At 36.1% G+C, this 14,193-nt stretch overlaps 2 protein-coding genes across 2 annotated transcripts; one reads left to right on the top strand and one right to left on the bottom strand.

The window, feature by feature from the left end:
- Positions 1 to 2,231: 2,231 nt before the first annotated feature.
- On the top strand, positions 2,232 to 10,176 carry LOC149503607 (uncharacterized). Its single transcript, XM_089734849.1, has 4 exons — positions 2,232 to 2,422; positions 7,966 to 8,100; positions 8,416 to 8,541; positions 9,867 to 10,176. The coding sequence occupies exons 1-4, from the start codon at positions 2,380 to 2,382 to the stop codon at positions 9,923 to 9,925; spliced, it is 363 nt and encodes a 120-aa protein (XP_089590975.1). The 5' UTR covers positions 2,232 to 2,379; the 3' UTR covers positions 9,926 to 10,176.
- LOC149503608 (uncharacterized) lies at positions 9,989 to 12,287 on the bottom strand. Its single transcript, XM_089734786.1, has one exon. It carries the CDS (start codon positions 12,285 to 12,287, stop codon positions 10,287 to 10,289), a length of 2,001 nt encoding a protein of 666 aa, XP_089590912.1. The 3' UTR covers positions 9,989 to 10,286.
- Positions 12,288 to 14,193: the final 1,906 nt, after the last annotated feature.

The raw sequence follows: 14,193 nt of genomic DNA on the forward strand, positions 1-14,193 counted from the left end.
GTAGACCCTTGCGATTATTTTTATATTTTATAAGTTTCACTTCTACCGCGTGTGACAAGCACAGACACATTTTTTTTTAATTATATTACAGCATTTTTATGTAATGCTTTTTGGCAAGCTATAAGAAAGGCAAGACAAAACAAATTTAACAGAATTTAAACAGAAGCCTATATTTCGTCAATTGCAATCTAAAACAAACTTAGTAGAATCTCCAACATCACTACTACTACTGCGCTGGCGCTAGGACCCTGAAGTGGGTCGACAATGAACGCCGCCATCCATCCCGGCGCTGCGCAGCACTTTGCCAGTTCGGCACTTGGAGCCCGCGTAGATCCTCTTCCACAACGTCAGACCAGCAGCTTTCGTCTACGGGGCGACGTCCCTCTGGTACCCCCACTTCACAGCCCGAACCCGCTCCTTCTACACTAAATGTCCTAGCCACGTGGGCCTCCGCGCCTTCCTCTCTCGTAGAATATTTGGCTTACCAAAAAGATTCTGCACATATTTTTTGTTCTTCTGGAAGAACAAAAAAGATGCCAACGCGCCAACCAACATCATCTGGGACTGGCCCCAGTATCTTTCTCAGTACCTTTCGCTCAGTTCGCTCGCGTAGTCGTCGTGGCCTAAAGGATAAGACCTCCGGTGCATTCGCATTGAGCGATGCACCGGTGTTCGAATCTCAGGCGGGTACCAATTTCTCTAATGAAATACGTACTCAACAAATGTTCATGATTGACTTCCACAGTAAAGGAATAACATCGTGTATAAAAATCAAACCTGCAAAATTATAATTTGCGTAATTACTTGTGGTAGGACATATTGTGAGTCCGCGCGGGTAACCACCACCCTTAGTAACTTTGAAGAGAGAACCCAATAGGGTTTTTTTTTTTTTTGGGTGCACTGCATCGTTACGTTTTTTGGGCACGTATTTCAATCTCATTTTCTCTGTCATGCTCTGTTACAGTTCAGCCAAGGTACCGGATTTAGGTCTGAAGTTTTCTCGCTTCCGCCTTGTGTTTTTTAATGTACGCGTGTGAAGATACTTCGTCTTTTCCTGACTTACACGAAGGCCAATCAGAGAGGCTTTCTGTTTTAGCCAATTCAATGCATCTCCTAGTAAGGCCATCGGCATACCCTATCATCTTATGTTGTCCATTGAGCTGCAATCCATTAATACAAGTGTGTACATATTCCGTGTAACGTGTACAAGTACCAGGTTGGACCATATCACAAGAAACTATTTGGTAATATTATACAGGTTTTGTTTATTTGTGTAGATTATGAGGAAGACTAGCTTGCATGGATCTTATTAAGCGGTTTCGAATAATAATTTGAAATATGAGATCGAAGTTATATGTAAATACATAAAATTACAATTTATAATGAATATCTGAAATGAAATTTCAAATACATACTTAACAAAGAAGCTGTTCTTCTAAACTACAATGTTGATAAGCAATGTTTCTTACAACAACCTCCGCAAAACCATGTTTTCTATTCATTAAAAGTCTAAGAAGAAAACTGTTTTGTAAGTTTTTTTTTTTTAATACATTGCATGAAAAGGGCTTATTACTTCGTATAAATTTTTTAAAAGACCAAGGCAGACTAATTCGTTATTAAAAGCTTAAAAAACCATAATACGAATAACATAAACTTAGCCAAATAGAATACGAACGCTGAACTTTGCAAAGTGTTGAGTTCATTTAGAAATTACTTATGTAATTATTTTAAAAAATGCTATAGATACATAAATAATATTGAGAGAGAGATAAATATTAATATTAGGGTGGGGCATTTTAAAACCCTTGTTGGATTCGATATAACGAGAGGAATAGTATCGATTCGTAAAATAACTAAACAACCAAATTATTTAAAAAATACACATGTGGTATCTGTACAGGGCACATTTATTTTAATCATTCTTTCAATAATTATTGTAATAGCTATCATCACGCAAAATATATGTGGGGTCGCGGACTTCGGGACACGAACCTAATGTCGATATTTAAAGATTCAACATATATTTATATATGAATGTATCCACTGCATCGCTCACTATAACATAATCTACTTTTCGTCAATGAATGCTGCTATTTTTTTCAATTAAATAGCTAAATAGCGAGACCGTATTTAATTAGCCCACTCTTGCAATCTAGAGGCCTCAAGAGTACTATTATTAACGTCGTAATATATGTAGATCGCTTTATTCGTCGTTGCCAGTCAACCGAACCTCGTTGTACTATCATACTAAATTAAAAATAAGTACGCATATGAATTTAGAGATAATACTACAGTTGGACTACAGCGATACGTCGGACGTTCACTTATAGGAAATGCGTATCAGTCCAGTATTAAACCCAGGGCCGTGCAGTTAGAAACATGCGTATCCTCGGCATCTTAGCTGCTGTCGCCTGCTTTCAATGTGAGTGTCATTATTAAATTTGAATATTATATTGCGAAATATGAAACATAGAATGCGTGTGGTGTGGCTTAAAAAAAAGACTCTTAAAAACATTATTTAAATTACAGTGAAATTATTTTCTTGTATTCAAAATAATTTTTTTTAGATTTGTTGACAAACGTATTATAAAACTGTAAATAGAGTTTCATTAAAAAATAATGAAAACCGAAAAATATTTTCTATATTAAATGTACATAATTGTTTGATTATAATTTAAATTATTGTTTTTAATTCTCGATGACATTCTGTTAAATATATATATTATAGCAATGCACTCTAAAAGCACTAAGCAAAAGCTTTTAGTCTACGCTACACTCATTACGTAGTCACAATTAGCGTTTTCAAAGACTGTCTTAATCCATCTAAGCCTTTTTAAACTTTGATTCATGTGACCAAAGAGGTAACTTGAATTATAGTCGCTATTACATCCTGCGTTTACTGTTCTCTGTTTTTGTGTTATACAATTTTTGCTTGAGACAAAACATCCTCAGGATTGAAATAGTAGTAGGTGCCCTCTTGATATAGGTTTCTTAGATCTGGCTTGCGGCTGGGACGGAGCTCACTCACCGGTCCTTATGAAGCTAGAAAAGTCTAACCAAAAGCAATCTGTCCATCCTAAAAAAAACGATCATAGCGTCAGGAAACTTTTTGTATGGACTCTTAGCTCTAGCTTAATGTAATTTAAAAAAAAAGTTTTCTTTGATAACTAAATTGATATTTCTCGAATATACATTAAAAACTTTCCGAGGACTGAAATGGTAATAGATGCCCTCCCGATATAGGTTTCTTAGATCCGGCTTCCGGCTGGGAACAAGCTCACTCCCCCGTCCTTATGAAGCTAGAAAAATCTAATCAAAAGCAATCTCCTCATCCTAAAAAAAACGATCATAGCGTCGGACAAATTTTTACATGGGCTCTTAGCTCTAGCTGTAATTTTAATAAACAGGTTTCTTTGACAACTAAATGAAAATTTCTCGAATGTACCTTAAAATAAACTACCCGTCGAATAATCAGGGAACATTTACCATAATTTAAATGTTCTAGAGTATTTGAAGAACAATTATCCAAATCCTCATAGCTCTTATCCGAACAAAAAACCATAGAACAAAAACTTTAAGTAAGGCTATATTATTTTATTTTTGTTTGTTTATGTACCAAATTACTTCTATTTTTGTTTTAATTTTCACAATCTAATTCAGTTATAACAAAGATAAACATATCAGAATATTTATCTTAACCCAGTTGGGTAGCAGGTTTGATGTGTAAATATAGGGAATTTGAAAATATAAAAAATACGCTTTATGTTACACCGGAATAAAATTTTAAATTAAGATTTTTCCCCCCGATTTTCTGATTGGGAGATAGGCCAAAACAACAAATAATTATTCTATTGTTATCGATCCTTGATTCGAGTGCCAATGTTAGTCTCATTTATTGAGGTTGGTCAAAATTACATTACAGATTCCGTTACATAGACAGGTAAGGGTTAAGCTAAAAATAGCATGTTAAAATACAAGTCAAAATTTACTCGATATAATTTTGATATTACGTTAAATTGAATACTTTTGTGTAACAAAAAAGTAATCAAGGTATCCCGTTCCATTTATTTCAAAACTAGTTTTATCATGCACAGCTGAAGTAAAATACAGGTATGACTATTTGACTACTGAAAGCTACTAGAAAAATCCAAAAGGCTAGGCATTAAAATGTAAGTACAAATATAGTACTTAGACTGCTTTTGAAATTTCTAAAAACGGTTTCAATCGTTTTGTAGACTTGAGTGAGTGCTTTTCGAACGTTTCGTACTTGTCGCATTAATTTTCTCTGATTTATCATAAAAAAGACGTTACTGTATCAACAGACAGATGCCAATAGTGCATAAGAATATAAAGAATAAAGAATATCATTAATTTAATAATATATAGCATTGCGTTATTTTATATCTAACATATTGACAACTTGGATAAATACCAACAAGAGATACTTTCTGAGGTTTTATGGATATTTTAAAACATATTTTAAAAAAAATTATTTCAGAGTGATTCGATTAAGTATCAACTTTATGACTGCAACAAATCTATTTATTTATGTTCATGTATCACTTTCTTTTAATTAATTTTCTGTTCGTCTATTTGTGTAAAATCGGAACCCGCAGATAGCGCTGTGATTCGATTCGGGGATTATTTTTTCAGGACAAGAAGTTTGCGGGACTCACTATTGAATTAATAAATATTGCGATATCTTTAAGAAAAATGAATTTTGTCTTTCGACCTTTATTACACAACTACCCTGTTACCCACATAAATAATGGCCGTAATGAAAATAATGGACGGTATAAAACGACTGATGTCAACAATGACGAGGAAGTTGGCAAACGAGGCATTAGTATCTATTTCGTAACAGTATTCCGAGGGCGAGTACCGCGTTACTGCTCGTACAAATTTAGATGTATATTCGTGCCCACGGTCCCATATTAAAACATCTGTAATAAGGCCAATGTCGGCCATTTTATCCATCGGACGGTTGTGAAACAGATACCACTTGTAGGGTATAGAAGTTGATAGTATGTACCGATAATTGTATCTTTGGCTTAAAATTACTAAACTACAACGACAAATGCTTTATATCATGATAATTTGAGCAATGAAAGCTTCGATTTACTTGTTTTTATTGGAATACTTTCATTCGCGTATTACTGGCAAGGTATACTGAACCCTCATAGATAAACTTGGTACGACTGGTGGTAGGACCTCTTGTGCGTCTGCGCGGGTAGCTACCACCACCCCGCCTATTTCTGCCGTGAAGCAGTAATGCGTTTCGGTTTGAAGGGTGGAGCAGCCTTTGTAACTATAGTTGAGACCTTAGAATTTATATCTCAAGGCGGGTGGCGCATTTACGTTGTAGATGTCTATGGGCTCCAGTAACTACTTAACAGCAGGTGGGCTGTGAGCTCGGCAACCTATCAAAAATATATTTAAAAAAAACGTTGACGTTGGTTGGTACTTAACAAAATTACAGATACGTTGCATTGTGTCTACCGCCGTTGTTGTATCAAATTGAAAATTTGATTCTAATGCAACGGCGATCCCAACCTTCAAACTAGAATGCACGGCTGCTACAGGTGTATCAGAGGAATATGGTATCCACATGTTGACTTCCATACTATTTATCTGGACAAGATTTATTGATTACTAAATTAGAAAAATTCTTCTCCATATGCAATAAAGATAATTTAAATCAATACAATATTCGTCATACGATTTCATCACACAGCTGCTACAGGTGTATCAGAGGAATTTGGTATCCACACGTTGACTTCCATACGATTTATCTGTACAAGATTTATTGATTACCAAATTATACAAAACCTTCTCCAATGCAATAAAGATAATTTAAATCAATACAAGATTCATCAGCCGATTTCATCACAAAAACATATTCAATAACAATAGGAATCATTTCGTAAACATAAAGTTTCAATAGCACTAAACTAAATAGGGAATTAGAATAGAATGATAACCAGAGCTCCATTTATTTTATCATACACAATATAATAACAATTACATTGCATACATACGTTAAACAAATATAAACGATTGAACGAACGAACGATCCAACTTTTCATGATTTAAATTGAATACAAAAGACACGTAGTTAATTTTAAATGAAATTTACGAGATTACTTATTTTTTAAATTATTATTTAATTCGAAAATGGCAGATGAGTGGGTAGATTCAATAACTACGAATTGCTGCTATTGCTAATCCGCATTGCGAAGTATAGAACATCAACCGTGGCCTAAATGTAGTTTATTTTTAATTCATGATTGTAATACAAATATGTATTCATATCTTGTACCTTCATATTTTACAACATATTGTGTAGGTATTCTACAAGTTTTTTTGTGTTAAGTGGTCACTGGAGCCCATAGACATCTACAACGTAAATGCGCCACCCACCTTGAGATATAATTGCTAAGGTCTCAGTATAGTTACAACGGCTGCCCTACCATTCAAACCGAAACGCATTACTGCTTCACGGCAGAAATAGGCCGGGTGGTGGTACCTACCCGTGCGGACTCACAAAAAGTCCTACCACCAGTTGATTTTTATTACACGATGTTAATCCTTCACCGTGGAAGTCAATCGTGATTATCTGTTAAGTACGTATTTCATTATAAAAATTGGTACCCACCTGCGGGATTCGAACACCGATTTATCGAAATGAATTTAAAAAGCGCCACATCCCACCTACATGGACATATTATATCTTTTTCAAAACACACAACGTCAAATTAAATGTAATAAGAGAACTAGGCAGTAAATCGTTATCTCTTCTTCGAGTTGAAGGTCTCCGTACACTTAAATAATATCTACATGTAATTATGAGAGAGTGCATTGAACGAACAAAGCGGTCGTGTATCCTTGCGAATCATAAATAAAACTGGTGTGGAACGGAAGTGTGATAAAAACATCCTAAAGCTATAATGTATTGTTATAATAGTGTGGTGTTACTTCACGATTCAATGAATTTAATTGTAATTCTTAATACGTAAATATTCACTATTTTTAAATGTATGTTTTGTTAAATTTTTTTGAAGAATAAGGCCATCATTAAATTACGCTGTTAATTTAGTTAATTGACTAAACTAACATAGCCTCTCCATCACTGGTGTAAAAAAATGTCGAAAGCGCGTCGTTCCTGCCGTCGGATTGTCATGGATGGAGTGTAATATAGATCTGCACAACGATTTGGAATTAGAACCAATAAAAAATAGCTGAAGACAGCTATGAAACGCCACGAAAAGGCGGCAGGGCACGATAACCGTTTTATCGTAGCCGCCGCAAGTTACATACCAAACCCAGACGACGGGGCAACGCCCAACCAGTGTCGCCCCAGACATATCATTTCGGATCCTCCCGATCCACTCTCGGTGCTTTTACGCACTCCAAGCACCACTCGGTGCTCCTGACAAACCCGTCGAATAGGAAGAGTTCTAAATGCAACTTAACCTACAGACACAACCCACAGAGCTTCTCAAAGGATCTTCTCAGTGGGTTGCGAATCCGGTCCGAAGCAAGTTTTTACTAGGGCAGATGTTAGTTTATTCTCTCAAGCTGAGCCCCTGTGCTCTCCCACCAGCCATGGCAAAGCCAGAATAGTCACTCGAGGCTCCTGGGAGTTAGTTAGGTAGGCCAAAAAAGCGTCTCCCTCTTTTACAGGTGCGCGTTCGTGCCATACGGACATATCTTAAATTTGGTCGGAATCGTTTTATTTTATTCATATTCTCAAGTTCGAGCATAGCACTGGCTCATATATTTCTTCTTAGAGTATAGAATATTTGCAACTAACTATTATAAAATTGCATTGACTATTTGTCAGGCTTCAGCGAATTACATGTAATCCATAAGCCATTTGCGAAATTCCATGAAAATCCGCATTTATCGGTGGTAAATATACTAAAATGAGATTTATTTATCAGACACATTTTTTTTTCATTTCAGTGGGCGTTTGGGCGTGTGAGCCCAATCAGGCTCAGAATGGGTGCAAAATATACGGTAACTCGTGCAGTTGTGGTTACGGTTGTAAAACTGAGTACATTTATAGGACAAGACGTTCTTGTTTGAATGCACTAAGAGGTAAGGACACTTCATTCTTGAAAATTTATGGTTGACACTTCATTAATATCGTTTAGTGCCTAGATCGATTTGCGGCGCATTCGCTCGTCACTCAGTGTACTGTAGTGCCGGGTCTACTTCACGTAACCCGAGAGAAAGCTAATTCGTCTTGAATCTCACAAAGTAAAATATCAGAAGACAAATAGTAGGGGTAAAATTTTAGTTTTTAACTGCTCTCCCCAAAAAGTAGTAAACATTAAAATGTTTTATGATTCGTAGTAAAATTCTTTCTTTAAGCAAACAAATATGATATTCGTTCGTTTAAATTTTCCGCAGAGAGAAGTTCAAACATATGTTCTCGTACGCCTTGCATTCGTGGCATATGCACGCAGACAATCCAAGATCCAGGATTCACTTGTAAATGCGAAGGCACCGGGTATTATGGAAAAAGATGTGAAAGAAGTAAGTATATTTTTTATTCAAGCTGTCTGTCTGGCGGTCTATACAATGTCAGTGAGCGCACCGTTAGTCGTCAAATTAATCTTTAACAAGTGAATACCACTACCACATTAAATCAAGAATTCTCAATCAATCAATAAACAACCTGTCTAAATAACTTTTTTATTATTATAACTACCATAATGGATGAACGAGCTCACAGCCCACCTGGTGTTAAGTGGTTACTGGAGCCTATCCACGTCTATAACGTAAATGCGCCACCCACCTTGAGATATAAGTTCTAAGGTCTCAAGTATAATTACAATGGCTGCCCTACCCTTCAAACCGAAACGCATTACTATTTCACGGTACAAATAGGCAGAGTGGTGGTACTTACCCGTGCGGACTCACAATAGGTCCTACCACCAGTAATTACGCAAATTAAAATTTTGCGGGTTTGATTTTTATTACACGATGTTATTCTTTCACCGTGAAAGTTCATCGTGAACGCGAATTGAGTACGTATTTCATTCTAAAAATTTGTACCCGCATGGGATTCGAAGAACGGTGCATCGCTCAACACGAATGCACCGGACGTCTTGCCCTTTAGGCCACGACGACTTCAAACTTACCAATCGACTTAACTACACCTATATTCTCACTTCTTCTATATCGTTCCCTCACTGCTGAGGATTGCGACCAGATGTGACGTTCCTCCTGAGTGTTCGATCATGGATGGCATTGACCGCATGGTACAGACTACCGCCAAGTGCTTCCTTTACTAGATCTGACCATTTGGCCGGTGTCCTGCCCACGGCACGCTTGCCCTGTATGCGACCCGAAATTATAAGCTTCTCTAATTCATATTAATTCATACATTCTCACTTATCACTATTCATAATATCTGAAAAAGATCAGAGCTAGGAATGAAACTAAGTCGAACATATTAACATTACATAAGGAAATTGTAAGAGTAACTGAAGCACTAGTATCTTCTGAATAAAGCTAGTATTTGGACAAACAGTATACCTAATCTGTTTTGATACCAGTATACATAATCTTTTAGATTGAATGACCATTTATCAATACATTTTACGTTATAAGTATTTAATGGCGATTACGTTGTAATATTTTTTCAATTATTTTGACAATTTAGGTATGTCTTTTAGAAAATAATTACTGACTAGTGATTCTTCTCCATCAACATCATATTATTGTTAAAATACAGCTTGAGTTTTGTTTTCAAATTGATTTAGGGTCGAATCTTCAAAAAACGGTCCTATAAAACATTGTTTGATCGAAACTTTATGCCGTTATTTTATATAAATAATTTTTTTTTTCTTTTCCAGTCTGTCCAGCTACAGCAATACCAGGAACGTTCTTCCCACATGAGTGCATCGTTATCTAATCAATGATTGAAATGAGATTCCAATATTTCTTTTTTTTTAAAGTAAATATGAAAAATAAAATAATTTTTCATAACAATATTTTTATAATATTCATATTGACATTGTGTATTATACGCAATATAATAATATTTTCTGTTAATTGAAATTTGTTGTACCCAACACAACTTTGCGAAACACAATTAGGTATGTAAAAAATAAGATTTTGATTCTATGAATAAAAATGAAACATTTTAAATAAATAATAAATTTACTTTGTCTTTTTCTTGAAACAAACATCTAATTATCTTATTTTTCATTGTCGTAGACGTCTCCGAAGACAAAGTGTTGATTTGTATTGACACAGTGTGTCGCATTGCTATCTTAAAGGCTTTTTTTACTTTCTTTTTCAACTTCCGATTGGAGAGTGGCAGTATTGATTGCAGTAGTACGCAAACTTTCATTGTAATTAATGTCTAATACATATTCTTTAGGTTCCGACTTTGATATTAAATATCGACTCAAAACTCTTGTCGCCTGGCATCGTATGTATACTCTTGAATCATACAATTTTCTTAAATACAGGACGATAGGATCCTTCGGACCCCAACAGCAATCAGGAGAAAACACTAATAGCCAACTTTTCTTGTATTTAAATACGTAAACTAAAATTATGTACAGTCCACCAAATAACACAGGAGTCAAAATAATGGACCACGTCCAAAAGTAGTACTTGAACATATTGCCAAAGTTTGCTTTGATTGTTATTTGAACGAAGTATTTAATAAACAGGTAGCATTTAAAGAGGTAATACACGGGTACGATACGTAGGTTGAGAATCCGGAATCGAGTCGGCGACAATCCATATCGGAATGTAATATCATCCAAGAGTCTTTCCACTGGATACATCCAATAAATAACTAAAACTTCGACGAGGCTCACTAAAAATTTACAGACTAAACAAAAAACCAGACGCTGGTTGTAAGCGGTTATGGAATATATTACAATAGCAAGGCACGTCAGAAAAGCTGTTAATGTCCATCGCTTTGCCCATTTCCACTGACACACGATCACTTCGATCAAACAGAAATACGTTACAATTATTGACAAAAACTCCATCACAAAGTTTAGAGTAAAAAATAAATTTGTATAAATATTTCCGAGATAAAAGTTTGAAAAATAGATCGGCCAAAAGTAGAACCATGCGTGCTGATTATAATCTATGAAGTGAATGGGTGCTTTAACTACCTTCTCAATGTGTCTCATGATTTTAAACGTAAACAAACCTCTAAACACGTATAAAAATGCATTCGATGTTATCATAATTGCACTATCGCGGTTGGGTTCGATGTCTTGAATACTTCTGGCCGTGAGAACATGAACAACGGGTGGGGCAGTAGTCGATTCGGCCAGCATGTCAATGTCTGCGTCCCATAAAGAATTGTCGAATTTCTTTTCGGTATCTGCAGTGTGTATTAAATTGGATGATAAAATTTGAGAATCAACTGCAAACTCGGTATACCAGAGAAACATAAACGATAAAACATCTATTGTATTTATAGTCCACTGAATTACGTTGAGGATCTTCCAAAATAATTTATTGTAAACTTGTGTGTGAAAAAGACCAGCCAATAATAAAATCGCTGTAAAATAAACAATTGCTATATCAGTCTCCCATAGGTTGGATTTATTCTGATAAAATTCTATCTGTGCGACTTGGAAAACTTCACCACTGCTGTCCACATAAAAATTTTGGACAACAGTCACTGATTCGTTCACAAACTTTTTAGAGAACTCTGTGAAATTATAACAGTGGATGGTTATATTTTTTCTAACATAACTGTTCGATAAACATCTGTTCCACGGGTTCCTATACAGAAGGCCGTTAATAACATAATCAAATAACATAATTTGAGAGTCAATGCTACCCATAACCTCTGTGAATCCCGCCATCACAAAAGTGTATTGAAATCCATAAGAAATAGGCACCATTTTAGTCATAAACAAATGTTCTTCGGGGGCGTACGACGCAAGAAAGAAATATAAGTAAGAATGCGGTAAACTTTTCAAGAACAAATTGATAATATAATACCAGAAGAACCAATTGAACTGAATGTTTTTCAAGCAAATATAATGCGCTTTATTTGCTGAAGCTACATAGGTGCGATAATAAGACAAACGTTCAAATTTCGTGGCCTGTACGACCCTCCGATGTGATGACCATTCTTGCTTCTTGACTAAATTTACGTGATGCTTCTGGTTTACGTTTTTATATTTTGATGACCTCCGTTCAAGCTGTAAGGGAAAACTGGAAAAGCTTAATTGCCATTGCGATGATTCTTGTTTTTCATCTTCACGATTATAAAAACCTGCGTCTACTTCCATTCGAAAATATATAAAAATCAAAATATTAGAGCAGTCAAAGTGAAAAGTATTAAGGAGATTATTATTTAAAAAACTGACATTTGTGTTTCTTGCAATTGTTTAACTACTTCTATTTTAGAAGAAGTATTCGATAATTTCGTATTGTTGCAGCGGTAACTTGACCACTATTACAAGCAGCTAGTAGCTAATAGTATCAAAAACGAATTTATCGAATCAATAAAAAAGCAATATTTTATATATTTATTTATTAAATACAATATTGTTTCATACAAAAAAATGTTCCAACTTATTTACGAGGAAAATATATTTTACGTTACCTAAACGTTTTTATTATTTCCCGCAGCAGAGCTACCAACACCATAATAATATTATCTAGGCGGTAATGTCTCTGGATCAGCCGCTATCTTCTTATCCATAAAAAAGGAACAAAAAGAGCTATTTACGACTTTAGAAACTTCCTTAGGCCTTCTTGGGGCGAGGTGTTTGTCGGTTTGCAGTGTTGACTACGGCAGCCCCTCTTACATCTCTCATTAAGTGGTTGGCCCCTACCATCTTGGCAGTCCCTTAAAACTAGCACGCCCCGTCGGCGGGGACCTCACAGAGATTCAAACAAAAATAAACTAAAATACACAACACAATCACAATTATGTACCTCATGATTCAATAAAAAATCACAATCTAAAGATTAAAAATATGTTTTTCATGTAATTCAAACCTTGAGTTAATTTCAAGCAAGCGGGCCTTTCTACAATCAGATACTGTTATTAAAAAAACGTACCAATTATACGGGGGTAAAACAAACTAAAATCGATTCACTAGTTAACATTAGGGTAAGGGATATTTTAAACCTACACAGGTTCCACTATCTTATTTATTTCTGCCCCAAAACATTAATGAGGTCTGGTTTGAAGGATAACCGTTAAGCAATTGAGAGTTCAATTTCATATTTTAAGTGGGTAGGTGGTTGGCCTCCGATAACCACTGAAACGTAGGACGTCTCGTAAATTCACACGGCTAGGTACCATACCACCACACTGCCTATTTTTGCCATGAAGCAGTAATGCGTTTCGATTTGAAGGGTGGGGCAGCCAGCCACGAAAGTGTAGTTTGCTGTAGCGATGCGCGTGCACAACACAGGGAACCAATTGCAACTGCCGGCTAGTGACGCGACGCGGAAAGATTAAATCACGTAATCGATATGATCGGCGCTACCCCCGTTCTTATCTCATTCTCTTTTTTTTCTCCTTACCTATGCTGATAGCCTTGAGAGGCTATTTCAGCTTCTTGACTTATAAGTGAGCTCACGGGGCTCTAACCGGGAGTGCTGCTAACACTGGCCCTACCAAGAGCAGTGCTGCGCAGAATCTACCACAAGATCGAAAACGCGACCCTCTGAGAAGATTCTGCGAGAAACTCAGTGGGCTGTGTCTGTGGGTTCTCGTTCTCCCAAACAGTTCCATAAATGCACTTCTGCGCATCTTAAGGTCAGAGCTCACGACTCGTGCCCATTACTATCGATTACCTACTCGATCATGTTAGTAGTAGCTTGATATACTAGGTAATCTTAATATATTATATTAGGCTGACACTGCGAGTCATACAAAAAACATTAATGCCGAACGTGTTTAGGGATGTGGGGTAATAAATTGAGCTAAGCTTGATAAACAGCTTTACCATTACTCTTTCGGTCGAAAACGAATTTACAAGAGAAAGGTAAGTGTAATGCAGTGAATTTTTTTACCGGTGGTAGGACCTCTTGAGAGTCCGCGCGGGTGGGTACCACCACCCTGCCTATTTCTGCCGTGAAGCAGTAATGCGTTTCGGTTTGAAGGGTGGGGCAGCCGTTGTAACTATACTTGAGACCTTAGAACTTATATCTCAAGGTGGGTGGCGCATTTACGTTGTG

The sequence above is a fragment of the Bombyx mandarina genome, chromosome 01 (assembly GCF_030267445.1).
Source record: "Bombyx mandarina strain Sakado chromosome 01, ASM3026744v2".
Lineage (NCBI taxonomy): Eukaryota > Metazoa > Arthropoda > Insecta > Lepidoptera > Bombycidae > Bombyx > Bombyx mandarina.

Bases quoted from the DNA above. Each gene is read 5' to 3' on its own strand.
- LOC149503607 (XM_089734849.1), top strand. From the start codon at position 2,380: ATGCGTATCCTCGGCATCTTAGCTGCTGTCGCCTGCTTTCAAT. The intron at 2,423-7,965 runs GTGAGTGTCATT...TTTTCATTTCAG, and splicing joins TGCTGTCGCCTGCTTTCAAT to TGGGCGTTTGGGCGTGTGAG. The intron at 8,542-9,866 runs GTAAGTATATTT...TTTCTTTTCCAG, and splicing joins TGGAAAAAGATGTGAAAGAA to TCTGTCCAGCTACAGCAATA.
- LOC149503608 (XM_089734786.1), bottom strand. From the start codon at position 12,287: ATGGAAGTAGACGCAGGTTTTTATAATCGTGAAGATGAAAAACAAGAA.